Genomic DNA, 26,158 nt, shown 5'->3' with positions numbered 1-26,158 from the left:
GAACACAAGTAGCGTTCAGACAGGGAACAAAACCAGGAACACGAGTAGCATTCAGACAGGGAACCAAACCAGGAACACGAGTAGCGTTCATACAGGGAACCAAACCAGGAACACGAGTAGCATTCAGACAGGGAACCAAACCAGGAACACGAGTAGCATTCAGACAGGGAACCAAACCAGGAACACGAGTAGCATTCAGACATGGAACCAAACCAGGAACACGAGTAGCGTTCAGACATGGAACCAAACCAGGAACACGAGTAGCGTTCAGACATGGAACCAAACCAGGAACACGAGTAGCGTTCAGACAGGGAACCAAACCAGGAACACGAGTAGCATTCAGACAGGGAACCAAACCAGGAACACGAGTAGCGTTCAGACATGGAACCAAACCAGGAACACGAGTAGCGTTCAGACAGGGAACCAAACCAGGAACACAAGTAGCATTCAGACATGGAACCAAACCAGGAACACGAGTAGCGTTCAGACAGGGAACCAAACCAGGAACACGAGTAGCGTTCAGACAGGGAACAAAACCAGGAACACGAGTAGCGTTCAGACAGGGAACCAAACCAGGAACACGAGTAGCATTCAGACAGGGAACCAAACCAGGAACACGAGTAGCGTTCAGACAGGGAACAAAACCAGGAACACGAGTAGCGTTCAGACAGGGAACCAAACCAGGAACACGAGTAGCATTCAGACAGTGAACCAAACCAGGAACACGAGTAGCGTTCAGACAGGGAACCAAACCAGGAACACGAGTAGCATTCAGACAGGGAACCAAACCAGGAACACGAGTAGCGTTCAGACAGGGAACCAAACCAGGAACACGAGTAGCATTCAGACAGGGAACCAAACCAGGAACACGAGTAGCGTTCAGACATGGAACAAAACCAGGAACACGAGTAGCGTTCAGACAGGGAACCAAACCAGGAACACGAGTAGCATTCAGACAGGGAACCAAACCAGGAACACGAGTAGCGTTCAGACAGGGAACAAAACCAGGAACACGAGTAGCATTCAGACAGGGAACCAAACCAGGAACACGAGTAGCATTCAGACAGGGAACCAAACCAGGAACACGAGTAGCGTTCAGACAGGGAACAAAACCAGGAACACGAGTAGCGTTCAGACAGGGAACCAAACCAGGAACACGAGTAGCGTTCAGACAGGGAACCAAACCAGGAACACGAGTAGCATTCAGACAGGGAACCAAACCAGGAACACGAGTAGCATTCAGACAGGGAACCAAACCAGGAACACGAGTAGCGTTCAGACAGGGAACAAAACCAGGAACACGAGTAGCGTTCAGACATGGAACCAAACCAGGAACACGAGTAGCATTCAGACAGGGAACCAAACCAGGAACACGAGTAGCATTCAGACAGGGAACCAAACCAGGAACACGAGTAGCGTTCAGACAGGGAACAAAACCAGGAACACAAGTAGCGTTCAGACAGGGAACCAAACCAGGAACACGAGTAGCGTTCAGACAGGGAACAAAACCAGGAACACGAGTAGCGTTCAGACATGGGAACCAAACCAGGAACACGAGTAGCGTTCAGACAGGGAACAAAACCAGGAACACGAGTAGCATTCAGACAGGGAACAAAACCAGGAACACGAGTAGCATTCAGACATGGAACAAAACCAGGAACACGAGTAGCGTTCAGACAGGGAACAAAACCAGGAACACGAGTAGCGTTCAGACAGGGAACCAAACCAGGAACACGAGTAGCGTTCAGACATGGAACCAAACCAGGAACACGAGTAGCATTCAGACATGGGAACCAAACCAGGAACACGAGTAGCATTCAGACATGGAACCAAACCAGGAACACGAGTAGCGTTCAGACAGGGAACCAAACCAGGAACACGAGTAGCGTTCAGACAGGGAACCAAACCAGGAACACGAGTAGCATTCAGACAGGGAACCAAACCAGGAACACGAGTAGCATTCAGACAGGGAACATATAAACAGAAACAATAAGGGCTGGGGAAGGAACCCAAGGGAGTGACCGATAGGGGAGGTCATCAGGAAGGTCATGGAGTCCAGGTGAGTCTCATGAAGCGCAGGTGCGCGTAATGATGACTACACTGGTGACAACGAGCGCCAGAGAGGAGGAGCGCGAGTAGACGTGACATTACCCCAATCATGTGACGAATAAACATTTATTTGATTTGACACGGAAATACATCCCCACTTCTCTCTCATCGTCAGTCACTCACTCAACTACAAACACTACTAGTGACATAGCAATCTGGGTTGCATGGGCAGAACATCCCCCACTTCACTCACTCGTGTGTATTAAAGCCAAGTGTGTGTGTGTGTGTGTGTGTGTGTGTGTGTGTGTGTGTGTGTGTACACAAGGTAATATATACACCTATAGCAGCTCACTTTTAAGAAGGACAAGGTCATATCTTTATCTATACACACTTAGTTTATATACACAAACAGAACCTTCACAGCCTTAAAGCCCCTTGCATATCTATCTCAATTACCTCGTACCCCGGCACATCGACTCCATACTGATACCCCGTTTATATAGCCATGTTATCATTACTCATTATGTATTTATATACTTTTGTTATTAAGTGTTACTTTTCTATCATTTTTCCTATTTTCTCTCTCTGCATTGTTGGGAAGGGCCCGTAAAGTAAGCATTTCACTGTTAGTCTACACTTGTTGTTTACGAAGCATGTGAGGAATAAAATTAGATTTGATTACCCACGCACCCTTTATCTAGTCATAAACACAGCCATGCTGCAGGCTACCTAGCTACTGTCTTTCATGTCAGAATGAGAGCAACACACAACCACCAACACTTCCTCCCTCATTCCCTCTCCCCTTTCCCTTCCCTCTCCTCTCTCCCCCTCCCCTCTCCTCTCTCCTCGTTCCCTCTCCCTCGTTCCCTCTCCTCTCTCCCTCGTTCCCTCTCCTCTCTCCCCCTTCCCTCTTCTCTCTCCCCCTCACCTCTCCTCGTTCCCTCCCCTCTCCTCGTTCCCTCCCCTCTCCTCGTTCCCTCCCCTCTCCTCGTTCCCTCTCCTCGTTCCCTCTCCTCTCCTCGTTCCCTCTCCTCTCCTCGTTCCCTCTCCTCTCTCCTCGTTCCCTCTTCTCGTTCCCTCTCCTCTCCCCCTTCCTCATTCTCTCTCCTCGTCCCCTCTCCTCTCTCCTCGTCCCCTCTCCTCTCTCCTCGTCCCCTCTCCTCTCCTCTCCCCTCCCCTCTCCTCTCCTCGTTCCCTCTCCTCTCTCCCCCTCCCCCTTCCCTCTCCTCGTTCCCTCTCCTCTCTCCCCTCCAGGTGAAGACAGATGTCCGTCGTATGAAAGGTATCCCATCCCTGGTGTCCATGTTAGACAACCCTAAGAAGGAGGTCCACCACGCCGCCTGCGGAGCGCTCAAAAACATATCTTACGGACGAGACTCTGACAATAAGATCGCCATCAAGAACTGTGATGGAGTACCGGCCCTGGTCAGACTGCTGAGGAAGACCAGAGACCAGGACCTGACCGATACTATCACAGGTAATACTACTGCTGTTACTACTAGTGTACTACTGAGAAAGACCAGAGACCAGGACCTGACCGATACTATCACAGGTAATACTACTGTCGTTACTACTAGTGTACTACTGCGGTTTCTACTAGTGTACTACTGAGGAAGACCAGAGACCAGGACCTGACCGATACTATCACAGGTAATACTACTGTTGTTACTACTAGTGTACTACTGCGGTTTCTACTAGTGTACTACTGAGGAAGACCAGAGACCAGGACCTGACCGATACTATCACAGGTAATACTACTGTTGTTACTACTAGTGTACTACTGCGGTTTCTACTAGTGTACTACTGAGGAAGACCAGAGACCAGGACCTGACCGATACTATCACAGGTAATACTACTGCTGTTACTACTAGTGTACTACTGCGGTTACTACTAGTGTACTACTGCGGTAAGTGGGAGACGGTAGTGTGTGGTGGTGATGATGATAATCCATCACCCTCTTCCTCAGGCACGCTGTGGAACTTGTCGTCTCACGACTCAGTAAAGATGGAGATCGTTGACCACGCCCTGCACGCCCTCTCAGACGAGGTGATGGTAGCTCACTCGGGCTGGGAGAGAGGGAACGAGGCAGGAGGAGAGGAGAACCTCAAACCACGACACCTGGAGTGGGAGACATCCCTCACCAACACAGCTGGCTGCCTGAGGTACGGAGGGAGAGAGAGTACAGTGGGAGGAAAAAGAGGAGGGTGATATGGCCGTAATTTCATATTTTTTAATTTTTTTTATTTTACCTTTATTTAACTAGGCAAGTCAGTTAAGAACAAATTGTTATTTTCAATGACGGCCTGTGGGTTAACTGCCTGTTCAGGGGCAGAACGACAGATGACCTTGTCAGCTCGGGGTTTGAACTCACAACCTTCCGGTTCCTAGTCCAACTCTCTAACCACTAGGCTACCCTGCCGCCCCACAATATGTTTCTCATTTTTTACGTTATTTTAAAGTTTCTGAATAATAAAAGTTGTAAATATGTTTTATGCTTCAACATCGACCGTAGAATTGCAACATATTAATTCTTAATGATTTTATTGGTCTTTTTCCATTCTGATGGTTTGATACTCAACCCAGCTAGGACCAAACTGGCTGTGAAGTCGTCCAATTTGTCAAACTTTTCATTTGAACTTAGGCACTGTATCAAAATATCATGATAGACGATATTGTAAAATAAATACCAGTGTTGAAGATGTCAGCCAGCCATGAAACAGTAATGTATCGTCCATTTAGTGACTGGTAGCTGTGTGTTGGTCTTGCAGTGTGTGTGTGTGTTTGTGCATGTCTGTACAGGTGTGCCTGAGGAATTCCCAGAAGGTAGGGCAGAGTGGGAATGTGCTGTGTTCCCCAGTGGGTGTGTCTGTCTCTGTTAAAGGCAGGCTACAACACAATGACTGGCCCAGTAACCTGATCTACGATCTCACTGTCCCCTCACTCGACTGGAGTTTAACAACCACAGGCTTGCATCCTAAATGGCCCCCTATCCCCTATATGGCCATCACTAACATTAGTGCACCACATAGAGAATAGGGTGCTTTTTGGGACGTGACCACACGCTTTCAGACTTTCAGTCTCTGCAACACACTGACATAGGACCACTCAGTGTTTTATTACTAATGGTTGTGTGCTGGAATCCTTATGTGGCCACTGATTGTAGCCACTCTCATTCCTCCCTCTCTCTCTCTCTCTCTCTCTCTCTCTCTCTCTCTCTCTCTCTCTCTCTCTCTCTCTCTCTGTCTCTTGGTCTCTGCCCATTTCCCCTCTGTTTCTGTATTGCTTGTTTGTTTTTTCTCACACACCTTCTCTACCTCTCCTCCCACCGCTCTCTCTAAAACAGGAACGTGAGCTCAGAGCGCAGTGAGGCCAGGAGGAAGCTGAGAGAGTGCACAGGATTGGTGGACTCGCTCATGTACATTGTCCAATCACAGATCAACCTGAAAGACGTGGACAACAAGGTGTGCCCGCACACACTGCTGTTTTATCTTGTGATCCTGAACTTTGATTGTGTCTGCATGTATTTTAATCCTGTTCTCCTTTTCCTTCGTCTTATCCCCCCCTCTCTCTCGCCCCCTCTCTCTCTCTCGCCCCCTCTCTCTCTCTCGCCCCCTCTCTCTCTCTCGCCCCCTCTCTCTCTCTCCCCCCTCTCTCCCCCCCTCTCTCTCTCTCGCCCCCTCTCTCTCTCTCGCCCCCCCTCTCTCTCTCGCCCCCTCTCTCTCTCTCGCCCCCTCTCTCTCTCTCCCCCCTCTCTCTCTCCCCCCCTCTCTCTCTCCCCCCTCTCTCTCTCCCCCCCCCCCCCTCTCTCTCTCTCTCTCCCCCCCTCTCTCTCTCTCTCTCTCCCCCTCTCTCTCTCTCTCCCCCCCTCTCTCTCTCTCCCCCTCTCTCTCTCTCTCCCTCCTCTCTCTCTCCCTCCCCCCCTGTCTCTCTCCCCCCCTCTCTCTCCCTCCCTCACCCTCCCTGTCTGTCTCCAGCTGATAGAGAACAGTATGTGTCTGCTGAGGAATCTGTCCTATCAGGTATTGTTGTAGTTTATATTGTTGTCCTTTCTGTTTCTTTCTACAGTGTTTCACCCTGCCTTTTTAGTAATGTGTTGTGACCTTTTGAATTGTACTTTAAAGAGATTCTCTGGTACTTCTGTAGACTTTTTAGCCAGTAGTTCTTAGTGTTGCATGGTATACCCAAACTTCTGTACTTTTTCCGATAGCAGCACATGACAAACGGTTCGGTCCTAGATAAAGGTACTTCTGTCAAATGAGTGTCACGTCATCTACTGATTGAGAGAGGATCAAGTTAGTTTATCAGCGCAGCCGAGGTCCCCTTATGACGTGAGAGCACGGTGCCCACTCCACTTCCCCGTGGCTAACACTGGCCTGTTCCACTTCCCCGTGGCTAACACTGGCCTGTTCCACTTCCCCGTGGCTAACACTAGCCTGTTCCACTTCCCCGTGGCTAACACTAGCCTGTTCCACTTCCCCGTGGCTAACACTAGCCTGTTCCACTTCCCCGTGGCTAACACTGGCCTGTTCCACTTCCCCGCAGCTAACACTAGCCTGTTCTGAGGAAACACTGATTGTGACCTAAACCTTTATTCCTCTGTCCCAGTCCAGGTCCTATCTGCTCGAGCCTTGAACTATCTGTGTGTGAATAATGTCATGGGTCTTAAAGAGAGACACTGTTATCAAATAAACAGATGGCTTCTTCTATGCAAATGTTGTTGATCAGTACAATAAAGTAAGTCCCAAATGGAAGGGAAACGATCGTTTTTTTCATCTGCAGCACCATGAAATCAGCCAGAAAGCTCTACCTCAATTCATGGTCACGCTGCTATTCAATATGCATTCAGCTGTAATGTGAATACACCTAGACTACATCTTGATTTACCCAGTTTATCAATAGAGATTTACCGTTCAAATACATTATTACCATGATGTAATTAGATTAGTAAAAAATAAATGAAGTCAAATTGATTGTATAATTCATTCATTAACGCATACATTCAAAAATAAAACATTTAATATAAAACTGGAAGATCTGTCTGGTTCAAGTGCCATTCTGTGACTTTGGCCATGGTATTGTTTTAGTACTGTATGGAGTATTGTGATACTTAACCTGGTATCCGCATGGAAGTTGAACTTTTAGCATGGTGACAACACTGTTCACAGCTCTGAAAGTAGTGCTCACGAGCCAGAAGTGGTCCCTCAGCGCTCACTCTGCTGTGTGTGCATCTTGTTAGCTGTCACTCAAATCGCGAGGGGCTGAAGCTCATTGGCTAGAACTTGAAATGCTAGGGGGCTGACCCACAATGGGGGAGAATGGCACAGTATAGTTCCAGAAAAAGTTGCTTTCAAACTAGGGATTTCGTGGCTAATTGAGTTAAGACAGTAATTCTGCTCCTAGATTCTGAATGTGTGAACAACACGTTGACACATCAGCCCAAAGCCAGAGGGGTAAAGAAAATACTGAGTAGGCACCAAAGTTTCACAGCATGTCTTTAAATAAGCAATATTATACTATATGATTGTAAACTTGACTTGACCTTAGGTTCACCGGGAGGTGCCGGGCGCTGAGCGCTACCAGGAAGCCATGTCCCTCAACCAGGGCCCCGCCCCCTCCACTGGAAAGACCAACCGCTTCAGCTCCCGCAGGGGCAAAGGTCAGTGTGTGTCTGTGTGTTTGCGCGGGTGCCTGTGTCTGTGTGTGTCTGTCTGTCTTGTTTGTTTGTGTGAGTGAGAGTGTTTATATTATCTGTCTGTGGAAGGAAGGCAGATGGAGAGTGAGAGTGATGCAATTGTTGACTTTAGTGTGTGTACACAGTATAGTGACAGTGTAGCAGGAAAGAGAGACAGCAGAGAACCAGTGGTTGGCCTGGGATGTTGAATGCTATTTACCCCCATCCTAAAGAATGTTCAGTCTCACTCCTTAATGTCTGTGTGTCTGAGGGAAATTATTTGTTTCTCTATTTGTGAACAGACATTTTGTTTTTGCTGGTTTGTCTTTGTGCTGGTGTGGATGTTGGTGTGTGTTTTTGATGGTTCGTCTTCTGTGCTGGTGTGGATGTTGGTGTGTGTTTTTGCTGGTTTGTCTTTGTGCTGGCGTGGATGTTGGTGTGTGTTGTTGATGGTTTGTCTTTGTGCTGGTGTGAATGTTGGTGTGTTGTTGCTGGCGTGGATGTTGGTGTGTTGTTGCTGGCGTGGATGTTGGTGTGTGTTGATGGTTTGTCTTTGTGCTGGTGTGAATGTTGGTGTGTGTTGCTGGCGTGGATGTTGGTGTGTGTTGTTGGCGTGGATGTTGGTGTGTGTTGATGATGGCGTGGATGTTGGTGTGTGTTGTTGATGGCGTGGATGTTGGTGTGTGTGGATGTTGGTGTGTATTGATGGTTTGTCTTTGTGCTGGCGTGGATGTTGGTGTGTGTGGTTGATGGTTTGTCTTTGTGCTGGCGTGGATGTTGGTGTGTGTGGTTGATGGTTTGTCTTTGTGCTGGTGTGGATGTTGGTGTGTTGTTGATGGTTTGTCTTTGTGCTGGCGTGGATGTTGGTGTGTGTGGTTGATGGTTTGTCTTTGTGCTGGTGTGGATGTTGGTGTGTTGTTGATGGTTTGTCTTTGTGCTGGCGTGGATGTTGGTGTGTTGTTGATGGTTTGTCTTTGTGCTGGCGTGGATGTTGGTGTGTGTGGTTGATGGTTTGTCATTGTGCTGGCGTGGATGTTGGTGTGTTAATGGTTTGTCTTTGTGCTGGCGTGGATGTTGGTGTGTTGTTGATGGTTTGTCTTTGTGCTGGCGTGGATGTTGGTGTGTGTTTTTGCTGGTTTGTCTTTGTGCTGGCGTGGATGTTGGTGTGTGTTGTTGATGGTTTGTCTTTGTGCTGGTGTGGATGTTGGTGTGTTGTTGCTGGCGTGGATGTTGGTGTGTTGTTGCTGGCGTGGATGTTGGTGTGTTGTTGCTGGCGTGGATGTTGGTGTGTGTTGTTGATGGTTTGTCTTTGTGCTGGTGTGGATGTTGGTGTGTTGTTGCTGGCGTGGATGTTGGTGTGTTGTTGCTGGCGTGGATGTTGGTGTGTTGTTGCTGGCGTGGATGTTGGTGTGTTGTTGCTGGCGTGGATGTTGGTGTGTGTGGTTGATGGTTTGTCTTTGTGCTGGCGTGGATGTTGGTGTGTGTGGTTGATGGTTTGTCTTTGTGCTGGCGTGGATGTTGGTGTGTGTTGATGGTTTGTCATTGTGCTGGTGTGGATGTTGGTGTGTTGTTGCTGGTGTGGATGTTGGTGTGTTGTTGCTGGCGTGGATGTTGGTGTGTTGTTGCTGGCGTGGATGTTGGTGTGTTGTTGCTGGCGTGGATGTTGGTGTGTTGTTGCTGGCGTGGATGTTGGTGTGTGTGGTTGATGGTTTGTCTTTGTGCTGGCGTGGATGTTGGTGTGTGTTGATGGTTTGTCATTGTGCTGGTGTGGATGTTGGTGTGTTGCTGGTGTGGATGTTGGTGTGTGTTGTTGATGGTTTGTCTTTGTGCTGGCGTGGATGTTGGTGTGTGTGTGGTTGATGGTTTGTCTTTGTGCTGGCGTGGATGTTGGTGTGTGTTGATGGTTTGTCATTGTGCTGGTGTGGATGTTGGTGTGTTGTTGCTGGTGTGGATGTTGGTGTGTTGCTGGTGTGGATGTTGGTGTGTGTTTTTGCTGCGATAGTTTCTAATCTAATCCTACATTTGATCTATGCTGGTGCTTTGGTGGGAGGAGATGTCTTGGTGGCTGGGTCACTGCTTCAGTTCTCGCTTGACTCAAATTATCTTCCTCTCTCCTCCTCCTATCATTTAATCCTCCCTCGTTCTGCTCTCCTCTCTGCTGTGGAACAGATGACTGGTGTTCTAAAGGTAAGCTCTGACCTCTGCTTGTCTGCTGGTTAGAGCATTAATTAGGACTGGCTAATGATGTGTCAGTCTCCTAACTCTATGCATGCGTTGTCATGCTCTCTGCCGTCTCCTAGAGGACGATGTGTGTAAGAGACAGTGTGCAGCATGTGTGTGTGTGAGTCTGTGTTAGCATGTGTGCTCCTACCTAGCGGCTTTTTCAGTGGCTCACAGAGCTGTGTGGTTCTAGAGAACCATAGCGGTTAGAGGGTTCTAGAGCACCATAGCGGGCGGGGGTTCTAGAGCACCGTAGTGGGCGGGCGGAGTTCTGGAGCGCCGTAGTGGGCGGGGGGTTCTAGAACACCGTAGTGGGCGGGGGGAGTTCTGGAGCGCCGTAGTGGGGGGCGGGGGGTTTATTGAGTGTTCTGTGCGTCTGTTTCTCAGTGTTCTGATATTCTGTTGCAGGGAGAAATGAAGACGGAGCAGATATGATTGACATTCCAAAGAGGACTACACCTGCCAAAGGTAACACAGCATAAAGTGGCATCATGTAGACTGGAATATGCATGTTTCTCCTGTCCACTCATCTGTTGTACTGATCTGAAAGAAGTGACCAGGTGACAGCTAAGCCAGCCTAATGAGCTGCCATCACATTGTTTTCACCTGTGAAGTTTTTTCCCCAATCATGCTGCTTTCAAGACAACTGGGAAACAAGGTCAAATCATGTCAGTGATCTTCAGTTCTGAAATTCCGAGCTCTATTCCGAGCTCTGACTTGGAATTCCAAGCTGGATGACCATTCAAAGTGACCCCCCCTTCCCCCCCGAGCTCCCAGTTCTCTTGAACTCACTGAAGTCTGAGATTTCTGAATGCAGCAACAGTGCAGGTGAAAATGAGAAGACGATGAGATGTCTCCATGTTCCTAACACCTCTCCCTCTGTGTCTCTCCAGGTTATGAGTTGTTGTTCCAGCCAGAGGTGGTGCGTGTCTACACCTCTCTGCTGAAGGAGAGTAAGAACCCCACCGTGCTGGAAGCCTCCGCCGGAGCCGTGCAGAACCTGTGTGCCGGACGCTGGACCGTGAGTCAACCACACCACCACCACACACCTTGAGACACCACGACCTGTTAGTTTAACCCAAACACAACCACCACCAGGCCCAACACCACCACACACCTTGAGACACCACGACCTGTTAGTTTAACCCAAACACAACCACCACCAGGCCCAACACCACCACACACCTTGAGACACCACAACCTGTTAGTTTAACCCAAACACAACCACCACCAGGCCCAACACCACCACACACCTTGAGACACCACGACCTGTTAGTTTAACCCAAACACAACCACCATCCGGTCCAACACCACCACGACCTGTTAGTTTAACCCAAACACAACCACCACCAGGCCCAACACCACCACACACCCTGAGACACCACAACCTGTTAGTTTAACCCAAACACAACCACCATCCGGTCCAACACCACCACGACCTGTTAGTTTAACCCAAACACAACCACCACCAGGCCCAACACCACCACACACCCTGAGACACCACGACCTGTTAGTTTAACCCAAACACAACCACCACCAGGCCCAACACCACCACACACCTTGAGACACCACGACCTGTTAGTTTAACCCAAACACAACCACCACCAGGCCCAACACCACCACACACCCTGAGACACCACAACCTGTTAGTTTAACCCAAACACAACCACCACCAGGCCCAACACCACCACACACCTTGAGACACCACGACCTGTTAGTTTAACCCAAACACAACCACCACCAGGCCCAACACCACCACGACCTGTTAGTTTAACCCAAACACAACCACCACCAGACACACATCCCTTTCAGCCTCCTTACTTGACCTCTAACAGAAACCCTTTACACCTGGACTGTAAGTCAATCACAGTATAATCACAAACTCCACCTCCAACCCAGACACCACCTTTCTAGACCCTTGTTAAACCACAGTCTAGTACTCAAAACAGTCTGTCCATTTCCTGAACACAAATACACTACAATAATCATTGATCTGTATGTATTCTCTCTCTGTCTCAGTATGGGCGGTATAATTGATCTGTATGTATTCTCTCTTTGTCTCAGTATGGGCGGTATAATTGATCTGTATGTATTCTGTCTCAGTATGGGCGGTATAATTGATCTGTATGTATTCTCTCTTTGTCTCAGTATGGGCGGTATAATTGATCTGTATGTATTCTCTCTCTGTCTCAGTATGGGCGGTATAATTGATCTGTATGTATTCTCTCTCTCTCTGTCTCAGTATGGGCGGTATAATTGATCTGTATGTATTCTCTCTCTCTCTGTCTCAGTATGGGCGGTATAATTGATCTGTATGTATTCTCTCTCTCTCTGTCTCAGTATGGGCGGTATAATTGATCTGTATGTATTCTGTCTCAGTATGGGCGGTATAATTGATCTGTATGTATTCTCTCTTTGTCTCAGTATGGGCGGTATAATTGATCTGTATGTATTCTCTCTCTGTCTCAGTATGGGCGGTATAATTGATCTGTATGTATTCTCTCTCTCTCTGTCTCAGTATGGGCGGTATAATTGATCTGTATGTATTCTCTCTCTCTGTCTCAGTATGGGCGGTATAATTGATCTGTATGTATTCTGTCTCAGTATGGGCGGTATAATTGATCTGTATGTATTCTCTCTCTGTCTCAGTATGGGTGGTATAATTGATCTGTATGTATTCTCTCTCTGTCTCAGTATGGGCGGTATAATTGATCTGTATGTATTCTCTCTCTGTCTCAGTATGGGCGGTATAATTGATCTGTATGTATTCTCTCTCTGTCTCAGTATAGGTGGTATAATTGATCTGTATGTATTCTCTCTCTCTTTGTCTCAGTATGGGTGGTATAATTGATCTGTATGTATTCTCTCTCTCTTTGTCTCAGTATGGGTGGTATAATTGATCTGTATGTATTCTGTCTCAGTATGGGCGGTATAATTGATCTGTATGTATTCTCTCTCTCTCTGTCTCAGTATGGGTGGTATAATTGATCTGTATGTATTCTGTCTCAGTATGGGCGGTATAATTGATCTGTATGTATTCTCTCTCTCTCTGTCTCAGTATGGGCGGTATAATTGATCTGTATGTATTCTCTCTCTCTCTGTCTCAGTATGGGTGGTATAATTGATCTGTATGTATTCTCTCTCTGTCTCAGTATGGGCGGTATAATTGATCTGTATGTATTCTCTCTCTCTCTCTCTGTCTCAGTATGGGCGGTATAATTGATCTGTATGTATTCTCTCTGTCTCACTATGGGCGGTATAATTGATCTGTATGTATTCTCTGTCTCAGTATGGGCGGTATAATTGATCTGTATGTATTCTCTCTCTCTCTGTCTCAGTATGGGCGGTATAATTGATCTGTATGTATTCTCTCTCTCTCTGTCTCAGTATGGGCGGTATAATTGATCTGTATGTATTCTCTCTCTGTCTCAGTATGGGTGGTATAATTGATCTGTATGTATTCTCTCTCTGTCTCAGTATGGGTGGTATAATTGATCTGTATGTATTCTCTCTCTGTCTCAGTATGGGTGGTATAATTGATCTGTATGTATTCTCTCTCTGTCTCAGTATGGGCGGTATAATTGATCTGTATGTATTCTCTCTCTCTCTGTCTCAGTATGGGCGGTATAATTGATCTGTATGTATTCTCTCTGTCTGTCTCGGTATGGGCGGTATAATTGATCTGTATGTATTCTCTCTCTCTCTCTGTCTCAGTATGGGCGGTATAATTGATCTGTATGTATTCTCTCTCTCTCTGTCTGTCTCGGTATGGGCGGTATAATTGATCTGTATGTATTCTCTCTCTCTCTCTGTCTCAGTATGGGCGGTATAATTGATCTGTATGTATTCTCTCTCTCTCTGTCTCAGTATGGGCGGTATAATTGATCTGTATGTATTCTCTCTCTCTCTGTCTCAGTATGGGCGGTATAATTGATCTGTATGTATTCTCTCTCTCTCTGTCTCAGTATGGGTGGTATAATTGATCTGTATGTATTCTCTCTGTCTCAGTATGGGTGGTATAATTGATCTGTATGTATTCTCTCTCTGTCTCAGTATGGGTGGTATAATTGATCTGTATGTATTCTCTCTCTCTCTGTCTCAGTATGGGCGGTATAATTGATCTGTATGCATTCTCTCTCTCTCTGTCTCAGTATGGGCGGTATAATTGATCTGTATGTATTCTCTCTCTCTCTCTCTCTGTCTCAGTATGGGCGGTATAATTGATCTGTATGTATTCTCTCTCTCTGTCTCAGTATGGGCGGTATAATTGATCTGTATGTATTCTCTCTCTCTGTCTCAGTATGAGCGGTATAATTGATCTGTATGTATTCTCTCTCTCTGTCTCAGTATGGGCGGTATAATTGATCTGTATGTATTCTCTCTCTCTCTGTCTCAGTATGGGCGGTATAATTGATCTGTATGTATTCTCTCTCTCTCTGTCTCAGTATGGGCGGTATAATTGATCTGTATGTATTCTCTCTCTCTCTGTCTCAGTATGGGCGGTATAATTGATCTGTATGTATTCTCTCTCTCTCTCTGTCTCAGTATGGGTGGTATAATTGATCTGTATGTATTCTCTCTCTGTCTCAGTATGGGTGGTATAATTGATCTGTATGTATTCTCTCTCTGTCTCAGTATGGGCGGTATAATTGATCTGTATGTATTCTGTCTCAGTATGGGCGGTATAATTGATCTGTATGTATTCTCTCTCTCTCTGTCTCAGTATGGGTGGTATAATTGATCTGTATGTATTCTCTCTCTGTCTCAGTATGGGTGGTATAATTGATCTGTATGTATTCTCTCTCTGTCTCAGTATGGGCGGTATAATTGATCTGTATGTATTCTCTCTCTCTCTGTCTCAGTATGGGCGGTATAATTGATCTGTATGTATTCTGTCTCAGTATGGGCGGTATAATTGATCTGTATGTATTCTCTCTCTCTCTGTCTCAGTATGGGCGGTATAATTGATCTGTATGTATTCTCTCTCTCTCTGTCTCAGTATGGGCGGTATAATTGATCTGTATGTATTCTCTCTCTCTGTCTCAGTATGGGCGGTATAATTGATCTGTATGTATTCTCTCTCTTTGTCTCAGTATGGGTGGTATAATTGATCTGTATGTATTCTCTCTCTGTCTCAGTATGGGCGGTATAATTGATCTGTATGTATTCTCTCTCTCTCTCTGTCTCAGTATGGGCGGTATAATTGATCTGTATGTATTCTCTCTCTCTCTGTCTCAGTATGGGCGGTATAATTGATCTGTATGTATTCCCTCTCTCTCTCTGTCTCAGTATGGGCGGTATAATTGATCTGTATGTATTCTCTCTCTCTCTCTGTCTCAGTATGGGCGGTATAATTGATCTGTATGTATTCTCTCTCTCTCTGTCTCAGTATGGGCGGTATAATTGATCTGTATGTATTCTCTCTCTCTGTCTCAGTATGGGCGGTATAATTGATCTTTATGTATTCTCTCTCTCTGTCTCAGTATGGGTGGTATAATTGATCTGTATGTATTCTCTCTCTGTCTCAGTATGGGTGGTATAATTGATCTGTATGTATTCTCTCTCTCTCTGTCTCAGTATGGGCGGTATAATTGATCTGTATGTATTCTCTCTCTCTGTCTCAGTATGGGCGGTATAATTGATCTGTATGTACTCTCTCTTTCTCTCTGTCTCAGTATGGGCGGTATAATTGATCTGTATGTATTCTCTCTCTCTCTCTGTCTCAGTATGGGCGGTATATCCGTGCGTTGTTGCGTCAGGAGAAGGGTCTTCCCATGATGACAGAGCTGTTGGCCCATGGCAACGACCGGGTGGTTAGGGCCATGTCTGGAGCTCTGAGGAACCTGGCTATCGACGCTCGCAACAGAGACCTGCTCGGTTAGTACTGTTTCTGTGGAACTGTTTTTCCCTCTCCCTGTTTCTCTTGCTCTCTTTCTCCCTCTCTCTTTCTCCCTCTCTCGTGCTCTTTTTCCCTCTCTCTCTCTCTCTCTCTCTCGCTCCCTCTCTCCCTCTCTCTTTCTCCCTCTCTCTCTCCCTCTCTTTCTCCCTCTCTCGCGCTCTCTTTGAGCCAACCTGTGTTATTAAATACTACAGCTAGGTCTCTCTAACTCTTGTCTCTGTAGGTAAACATGCAGTCCCCCACCTGGTATCCAACCTGCCTGGTGGGGGTCAGAGCCAGCCTGTGAGGGCTCTGTCAGAGGAGACGGTGGTGTCTGTACTGAGCACCCTTCATGAGGTTCTGGGCTCCAGCCTGGACGCTGCCAAGATCCTCAGAGCCTCGCAGGGCATCGAGAGACTGGTGCTCATCAATAAGGATGGGTAAGCTTGTGTGTGTGTGTGTGTGTGACAAAAAGAGGTGCATGTGTCTCTTTCCATCAGTCTGGATGATGTTGAACAGGAGTGTCAAACTCAGTCTCTGGTGGGCGGAGGGTCTGCAGGGTTTCTCCCTTTTACTGATCAATTACACACTAATTGAAAGGAAAAACTGAGACTGGGGGGGTGTTGTTGAACTCTCCCCGGGGTGAACTGGGGGGGGGGGGGTGTAGTTTACCTCCCTCCGGGGTCAAATGGAATGGGAGGGGTGTAGTTGACCTCCCTCCGGGGTGGACTGGGGGGGTGTAGTTGAATCACCTCTTTCTGTTTGATGCTGTTTCTCTTTCTGAGTCCTCCAGTTCTCTCTCCTGATAGGAACCGGTCAGAGCGAGAGGTGCGTGGTGCCGGCCTGATACTCCAGTTAGTTTGGGGCTATAAAGAGTTGAGGAAGACCCTGGAGAAGGATGGCTGGAAGAAGACAGACTTCATGGTGAACCTCAACCCGCCCAACAGCACCCAGCCCCGGGTCAACGGAGGATATGAAGACAGTACGCTGCCGCTCATAGACAGGGGTGAGACAGACAATAACATCTAGCTACACACACACACACTGAGGTCTTCACAGGTCTACCCCAATATCTGAGACCCGACTCTGGAACTAGGTGTCTGAGTCTAAAATTGTCCCTGGGGTCTGGGTTGGATCCATGTTTGATTGCCACAGGTCTATGTAACTACAGCTGATGGACCCGACCCGACCACGGCTCTGAATAGCCTATAGTGGTTGTATTCAGTGGTTTTCTGTGGAGACCCCATCCCCCCCCCCCCCCCCAGTAACCACCACACTATAAACACCACCACACTATAACCACCACCACACTATAACCACCACCACACTATAAACACCACCACACTATAAACACCACCACACTATAAACACCACCACACTATAACCACCACCACACTATAAACACCACCACACTATAACCACCACCACACTATAACCACCACACTATAACCACCACCACACTATAACCACCACCACACTATAACCACCACACTATAACCACCACCACACTATAACCACCACACTATAACCACCACACTATAACCACCACCACACTATAACCACCACCACACTATAACCACCACCACCACACTATAACCACCACCACCACACTATAACCACCACCACCACACTATAACCACCACCACACTATAACCACCACCACACTATAAACACCACCACACTATAACCACCACCACACCATAAACACCACCACACTATAACCACCACCACACCATAAACACCACCACACTATAAACACCACCACACTATAACCACCACCACACTATAACCACCACCACCACACTATAACCACCACCACACTATAACCACCACCACACTATAACCACCACCACACTATAACCACCACCACACTATAAACACCACCACACTATAAACACCACCACACTATAACCACCACCACACTATAACCACCACCACACTATAACCTACCACCACACTATAACCACCACCACACTATAACCTACCACCACACTATAACCACCACCACACTATAAACACCACCACACTATAACCACCACCACCACACTATAACCACCACCACCACACTATAACCACCACCACACTATAACCACCACCACACTATAACCACCACCACACTATAACCACCACCACACTATAACCACCACCACACTATAAACACCACCACACTATAACCACCACACTATAACCACCACCACACTATAACCACCACCACACTATAACCACCACCACACTATAACCACCACCACACTATAAACACCACCACACTATAAACACCACCACACTATAAACACCACCACACTATAACCACCACCACACTATAAACACCACCACACTATAAACACCACCACACTATAACCACCACCACACTATAAACACCACCACACTATAAACACCACCACACTATAACCACCACCACACTATAACCACCACCACACTATAAACACCACCACACTATAACCACCACCACACTATAACCACCACCACACTATAACCACCACCACACTATAACCACCACCACACTATAACCACCACCACACTATAACCACCACCACACTATAAACACCACCACACTATAACCACCACCACACTATAAACACCACCACACTATAAACACCACCACACTATAAACACCACCACACTATAAACACCACCACACTATAACCACCACCACACTATAACCACCACCACACTATAACCACCACCACACTGTAACCACCACCACCACTATAACCTACCACCACACTATAACCACCACCACACTATAACCACCACCACACTATAACCACTATAACCACCACCACACTATAACCACCACCACACTATAACCACCACCACACTATAACCACCACACTATAAACACCACACTATAACCACCACACTATAAACACCACACTATAACCACCACACTATAACCACCACCACACTATAACCACCACCACACTATAAACACCACCACACTATAAACACCACCACACTATAACCACCACCACACTATAACCACCACCACACTATAACCACCACCACACTATAAACACCACCACACTATAACCACCACCACACTATAACCACCACCACACTATAACCACCACCACACTATAACCACCACCACACTATAACCACCACCACACTATAACCACCACCACACTATAACCACCACCACACTATAAACACCACCACACTATAAACACCACCACACTATAAACACCACCACACTATAAACACCACCACACTATAACCACCACCACACTATAACCACCACCACACTATAACCACCACCACACTATAACCACCACCACACTATAACCACCACCACACTATAACCACCACCACACTATAACCACCACCACACTATAACCACCACCACACTATAACCACCACCACACTATAACCACCACCACACTATAACCACCACCACACTATAACCACCACCACCACACTATAACCACCACCACACTATAACCACCACCACACTATAAACACCACCACACTATAAACACCACCACACTATAACCACCACCACACTATAAACACTATAACCACCACCACACTATAAACACCACCACACTATAACCACCACCACACTACCACACTATAACCCACCACCACACTATAACCACCACCACACTATAACCTACCACCACACTATAACCACCACCACACTATAACCTACCACCACACTATAAACACCACCACACTATAAACACCACCACACGATAACCACCACCACACTATAACCACCACCACACTATAACCACCACCACCACACTATAACCACCACCACCACACTATAACCACCACCACACTATAACCACCACCACACTATAAACACCACCACACTATAACCCACCACCACACTATAACCACCACCACACTATAACCACCACCACACTATAACCACCACCACACTATAACCACCACCACACTATAACCACCACACTATAACCACCACCACACTATAACTACCACCACACTATAACCACCACCACACTATAACCACCACCACACTATAACCACCACCACACTATAACCACCACCACACTATAACCTACCACCACACTATAACCTACCACCACACTATAACCACCACCATACTATAACCACCACCACACTATAACCACCACCACACTATAACCACCACCACACTATAACCACCACCACACTATAACCACCACCACACTATAACCACCACCACACTATAACCACCACCACCACACTATAACCACCACCACACTATAACCACCACCACACTATAACCACCACCACACTATAACCACCACCACCACACTATAACCACCACCACTATAACCACCACCACACTATAACCACCACCACACTATAACCACCACCACACTATAACCACCACCACACTATAAACACCACCACACTATAACCACCACCACACTATAAACACCACCACACTATAAACACCACCACACTACCACACTATAACCACCACCACACTATAACCTACCACCACACTATAAACACCACCACACTATAACCACCACCACACTATAACCACCACCACACTATAACCTACCACCACACTATAAACACCACCACACTATAAACACCACCACACTATAACCTACCACCACACTATAAACACCACCACACTATAACCACCACCACACTATAAACACCACCACACTATAACCTACCACCACACTATAACCACCACCACCACACTATAACCACCACCACCACACTATAACCACCACCACCACACTATAAACACCACCACACTATAACCTACCACCACACTATAACCACCACCACCACACTATAACCACCACCACCACACTATAACCACCACCACCACACTATAACCACCACCACCACACTATAACCACCACCACCACACTATAACCACCACCACACTATAACCACCACACTATAACCTACCACCACACTATAACCACCACCACACTATAAACACCACCACCACACTATAACCTACCACCACACTATAACCACCACCACACTATAACCACCACCACCACACTATAACCACCACACTATAACCACTATAACCACCACCACCACACTATAACCACCACCACCACACTATAACCACCACCACACTATAACCACCACCACCACACTATAAACACCACCACCACACTATAACCACCACCACACTATAACCACCACCACACTATAAACACCACCACCACACTATAACCACCACCACACTATTACCTACACACTAGCTGTCTCTCATCCTGTGACTGTGTTTGTTTGTCAGGAGGAGGAGACAAGAGAGACATGATTCCACTAAATGATATGGGACCAGGTATGTCTGCACACACACACACACACACACACACACCAACACAGACGCACACGCCTAAACACACAGCTGTTAACAGGCCTTGGCTGTCTTCCAGATGCCTACTCCACACTGGACCAGAGGGGGAGGAAGAACACTCTGGACAGAACACTGGAGCCTGCTGACAAAGACACAGCACAGGTACACACACACAGAGCATGTTCTCGCATGTCTCACTAAATACTGTGGTTAGCTTCTTTTCTCACAAACGATTTCTCACTTAACTTCTGACACTAACCCACTTTATCAACACTCTCTCGCCCCCCTCTCTCTCTCTCTCATCTGATTTTTCTGGTTTTCATATTGTTCGTTCTGAACACACCCGTCTCTCTTTCTCTTTTTTCTCTCACTCTGCTTCAACCCACCACCTTTCTTCCCTCTTCTCTCTCCTGTCCTCCTCCCCGTTCTTTCTCCCTCCCCCTTTTCTCTCTCCTGTCTTCCTTACCACCCTTTTCTCCCCCCCTCCTCACCGTTCTTTCTCCCTCCCTCCCCGTTCTCCCTCCCTCCCTCCCCGTTCTCCCTCCCTCCCCTCCCCGTTCTCCCTCCCTCCCTCCCTCCCTCCCCGTTCTCCCTCCCTCCCTCCCCGTTCTCCCTCCCTCCCTCCCCGTTCTCCCTCCCTCCCTCCCTCCCCGTTCTCCCTCCCTCCCTCCCTCCCCGTTCTCCCTCCCTCCCCGTTCTCCCTCCCTCCCCGTTCTCCCTCCCTCCCTCCCCGTTCTCCCTCCCTCCCTCCCCGTTCTCCCTCCCTCCCCGTTCTCCCTCCCTCCCCGTTCTCCCTCCCTCCCTCCCCGTTCTCCCTCCCTCCCCGTTCTCCCTCCCTCCCTCCCCGTTCTTTCTTTCTCCCCCTTTTCTCTTCCTCGCACCTTTTCTTCCCCCTCTCAGGGAGGGCTGTATGAGGAGAGGCGGGACTCTGTTCCTCTCATGGACTCTTATGACGGTTAGGCCACACCCCCCCACACACTGCATGTGAGCGCATGGTATGTGTGTCCACCGACTGAACACCTGCCTCTCTCACTAAACCGCATGGCCTAACTAACCTCTCTGTGTGTCCCCCATTGTATTGGTGTTTGTTTCTTGCTCCCTCTGCTGGTGATTTGTAAATTTGATATAGTATGTTGTTGATCTTGTGTCTTGATGTTCGTTTGTTTCATGTCTGTATACATATGGAATTTTGTGTTTGATCTCTTTTCAAGCGTCTGTGTCATGTATTGATTGGTGATGTTTAGGCTGTGTGTGTTCATGTTGTCTGTGTCATGTTGATTGGTAATGTTTAGGCTGTGTGTGTGTCATGTATTGATTGGTGATGTTTAGGCTGTGTGTGTTCATGTTGTCTGTGTGTCATGTATTGATTGGTGATGTTTAGGCTGTGTGTGTTCATGTTGTCTGTCTCATGTATTGATTGGTAATGTTTAGGCTGTGACCGATATTGTCTTAACTAGCAGGTTCTGTGTCCTCTCAATCCTCTAAGTTTATACAGTTTATATGAGTTGCACTCTTACTACAAATATTGCACATGGTAGTAACCCTTCTCTCTGTCTCTCTGTCTCTGTCTCTCTGTCTCTCTCTCTGTCTCTCTCTCTGTCTCTCTCTCTGTCTCTCTCTCTGTCTCTCTCTGTCTCTCTCTCTGTCTCTCTCTGTCTCTCTCTCTGTCTCTCTGTCTCTCTCTCTCTGTGTGTGTGTCCTGGTCTTACCACAGAGAAACTGATAGTGTGCATCACTAGAAGAGAGCAGCCTCTACCGGCCTACTGCCCCTGCTGAACCTCTGGACACTCACTGAGGGACCACTGACTCCACTAGAACTGGACTCTCTCCTTCTGTGTCTCTTTCTCTCTCTCTCTTTTTTTTTCCTCTCTCCTCTCAATTTCTTAATCTTCTTTCCCTCTTATCTCTCTCGGGGTCTGTGACATAAGCCACTTGCATGACCTTCAGCCTTCCTCACCTCCCTAGCTCTCCCTCATTCCTCTATTTAGACTGTGACTTTTAGCCACTAAAGGAACACTATGGACTCCTGACATCCCTCTTCTACCTGTCGACACTACTATGACAGAAGACCACTTCTAATTTAGTAACTCCTCCCACCACAGTGACACACTAACCCCCAACACTACACTAACTCCTCCCACCACAGTGACACACTAACCCCCGACACTACACTAACTCCTCCCACCACAATAGAGACAGTTGTGACTTCATCTGGGAACTGGGAACGTTCACCACCACAGTAACAAAGCTAATCAAAAGGGAACTGTTGGAATGGTTCAAACTGTAACTGAACTTAAACTGACAACCCCCTTTTTTTACTGGAATGGTTCAAACTGTAACTGAACTTAAACTGACAACCCCCTTTTTTTACTGGAATGGTTCAAACTGCATTTCTACAAGTGATTGTGAAGATTTCCAGTCAAGGTTTTTTTTTCTTCTTGTGATAACTAATTACCACTAAACTTCTGTTTCCCAACAAAGAATCAATGTTTGTTGATCTACTGCCGGTGTTGCTTCGGTCTTTGTTTGAGGTGTGATTGCTGAGTTGTGGTTCTGACTACAGTGATGAACACGTGCCAAGCTACACACCACTATTGCAGTAACTTTCTACTACAGAGTATTTCTGAACACTACTTCTCTTCTCAGAGCCATCTGTTGTGATGTTCTAGTGTACATGACATCATTGGGTGATGTCAGACAGGCACTGGTGTGCCATTGGGCAGTGTTGTGGGAAAGTAAGTAGCTTGACGACCACTTTAACATTTTACACATGGGTCTTGCGTCACAGAACATTCTTGATCGTCTGTTCTGCAGATTATATTTCTATGATTTTCAGCCATGTATAATAGACCAGTGAACCGTTTCGGCTCTATTCAATACATTTCTATCTGTGTGGCTCTTTAGCGTCATTGTTATACCCCCTTTCTCAACTCGTTCTGGTTCTAATGGTTCTCCTGAAGCTATGGGAGAAACCACAGATTTGATTGTTGATCCAGTGACTGCATTTCTTTCAATCTGCAAATCTCTATATATATGAATGTGTAAATATGTGATCGCCTTCAACTACGTCTGTGTGGCTCATGGCTAACTGGAGTGCCTCGTTCGTTGGTGTTTTTAAGGTGGGATGGGGGTTTTCCCTGGGGGTATCATTCACTAGCAGCAACATTCCAGAACATTGAATCCAAATGGAATGTATAGAACAGTTATTTTTTGTGTTCCGCATAATAACACAATGGAATGTATAGAGTTGATATGATTGATGCTCTGCATATGGAACAGAGAGAACCATTCTAGTGCCATACGTTCCACGTCAGACTGGAGTGTTCCAGCCTACTGAACCTACGCCTGGGTGTCCATCTACCCTGCTGGACTGGCTGGTGTCCATGGAGACCACAGAACACTAAGAGGGGAGAGGACACATTTAGCTGGTTGTTTCCCCCCAGACAGAGTTCCTTTAGTACCGTAGATGACATTATTATTCTCAGTGCAGAGTAAGATGTAGATATTTTCTCAGTAGATTAAAGCACTAGGGGTAAAAGCGTTTCTTGGTTCCTTTTGATTATTTTCATGCCAATCCAACACTACAAATGGTCAGTCTCAGAAAAATGTAAATGAGTTGCCTTGTAACCAGATAGTCCTAGAATGAGATGATCTAGAACTGATACAGGAAATGATGTGGGAGTGGAATCCAATGGGAAAGTGGGACTAAAGAGGGGCGGAGCATAAAATTAAATTAGCAAGATTTGTATAAGTGCAAAGACCTGATTTTGATTCTAGTTGCTATTTAAAAAATAAATAAAATGAAAAGCAAATTTAACTATATATAGAAGATAAATATTTGTTAATTTTACTGGTTTTATGTATTGTTTTTATATTTTATGATTTGGGTTTATTCGTCTTGCAGGTATTGTGGGTGAACGCATATGCAATCAGGTTTATTTTTGAATTGAGAAACATTTATGGTTTATATATTTTAATTGTAGAGAAAACAAGCAAAACACAATGTAAAATCAATTTTACATTCCAAATGGTCCCATATTCCCAATATAGTACACTACTAAATGGCCTGATATGGCTCTGGGTGAAAGTAGTTAACTATATAGGGGACAGGGGGACATTTAGGAGACAGTCCAACTCTCAATTTCTGTCAACAGTTTATTATTGGACCGCTGATCTAAAATGTGATTCTGGATGAAAACCTTAATCTCTTCTTCTATGCCTTGGCTCTTAATGTTGCACATTTCTCTCATGAATGGAATATGTAACAAGCAATACTGTTTATAATAAATAAAATAAAAAGTGCTTTTTTCAATACTGGCCTTGGCTTTTTTTCTCTCTAGCTCTGTGTGTGATTTGAGAAATGCATGTGTTGCAGTAAATGTTAGTAGTTCTCCCTGTACAGTTGTACTCTTCATAAACACACATCAATCATACGGTGTCATGCAGTGTTGAGTCGCTGAAATCAATGGGAGAAGTAACGCACGCCTCTGATTGGCTAAAGTCAACAATACTTTTCAACATTGAACTGAAGATTTCAACAGGTTTGCTCTTGATCAGATCAAATGGCTCTTCCGCTGAGTGCGGAACAACAGACGTTGATTATCAATGACGAGCCGAAATGACCCCATGATTCGAATGTGCAGGCTTGGCTTTTCCCACGTTAACTACGCATGAACACGCACGATCGCCCCTCGCGATTTTGACGTTGAAGAGAACTCCTTTCTGAAGTGTGACGTCAGTCCGTGAATTTGACCACGTTGTGGGAATATGTCAACATTAACTATTTGAAACAAATTGGTTGGCGAAATTCTGATTTTTGAGAAAGCAAGTTACTAGAAAATAAAAAGCTGGCATCGAAAAGGTAAGCATGTGCATTAGCTAACCGTCCAGCTAACACATTTAGCTAACGTCACCAGACTTTCTTCGTTTCTAGTTCCCCGGCACGAGTGTGCTGAAAAGTATACATATTAAACTAATTACATAGAAAGCTGTACCGCAGTTGTTTGAGAACGAAATTAATGTGCAC

General features: G+C 46.4%; 1 protein-coding gene across 16 annotated transcripts in view; it reads left to right on the top strand.

The window, feature by feature from the left end:
* The window catches only part of LOC110497211 (catenin delta-1), a 53,564-nt gene extending 28,120 nt beyond the window's left edge, over positions 1–25,444 (top strand). For 3 of the 16 annotated variants that reach the window (XM_090210062.1, XM_090210055.1, XM_090210068.1), the window contains 15 exons: positions 3,304–3,526; positions 4,016–4,211; positions 5,393–5,510; positions 6,024–6,068; positions 7,594–7,705; positions 9,890–9,907; positions 10,349–10,408; positions 10,834–10,961; positions 15,667–15,817; positions 16,063–16,258; positions 16,628–16,824; positions 21,070–21,117; positions 21,212–21,294; positions 22,033–22,087; positions 22,847–25,444. In XM_090210062.1, coding sequence (XP_090066188.1) covers positions 3,304–3,526; positions 4,016–4,211; positions 5,393–5,510; positions 6,024–6,068; positions 7,594–7,705; positions 9,890–9,907; positions 10,349–10,408; positions 10,834–10,961; positions 15,667–15,817; positions 16,063–16,258; positions 16,628–16,824; positions 21,070–21,117; positions 21,212–21,294; positions 22,033–22,087; positions 22,847–22,908 — 1,692 coding nt within the window. In that variant the 3' untranslated portion in view covers positions 22,909–25,444. Of the gene's footprint in view, positions 1–3,303; positions 3,527–4,015; positions 4,212–5,392; positions 5,511–6,023; positions 6,069–7,593; positions 7,706–9,889; positions 9,908–10,348; positions 10,409–10,833; positions 10,962–15,666; positions 15,818–16,062; positions 16,259–16,627; positions 16,825–21,069; positions 21,118–21,211; positions 21,295–22,032; positions 22,128–22,846 lie in introns of all 16 variants that reach the window. The other 13 variants (XM_090210063.1, XM_090210056.1, XM_090210069.1 and 10 more) reach the window with 5 other exon arrangements.
* The last annotated feature ends 714 nt before the right edge of the window (positions 25,445–26,158 follow it).

Source organism: Oncorhynchus mykiss, chromosome 19 (assembly GCF_057628025.1).
Source record: "Oncorhynchus mykiss isolate SJ-2025 chromosome 19, ASM5762802v1, whole genome shotgun sequence".
NCBI classification, from domain to species: Eukaryota; Metazoa; Chordata; class Actinopteri; order Salmoniformes; family Salmonidae; genus Oncorhynchus; species Oncorhynchus mykiss.
The sequence above is the reverse complement of the archived record's forward strand: the minus strand, read 5'-3'. Positions and strand labels throughout refer to the sequence as shown.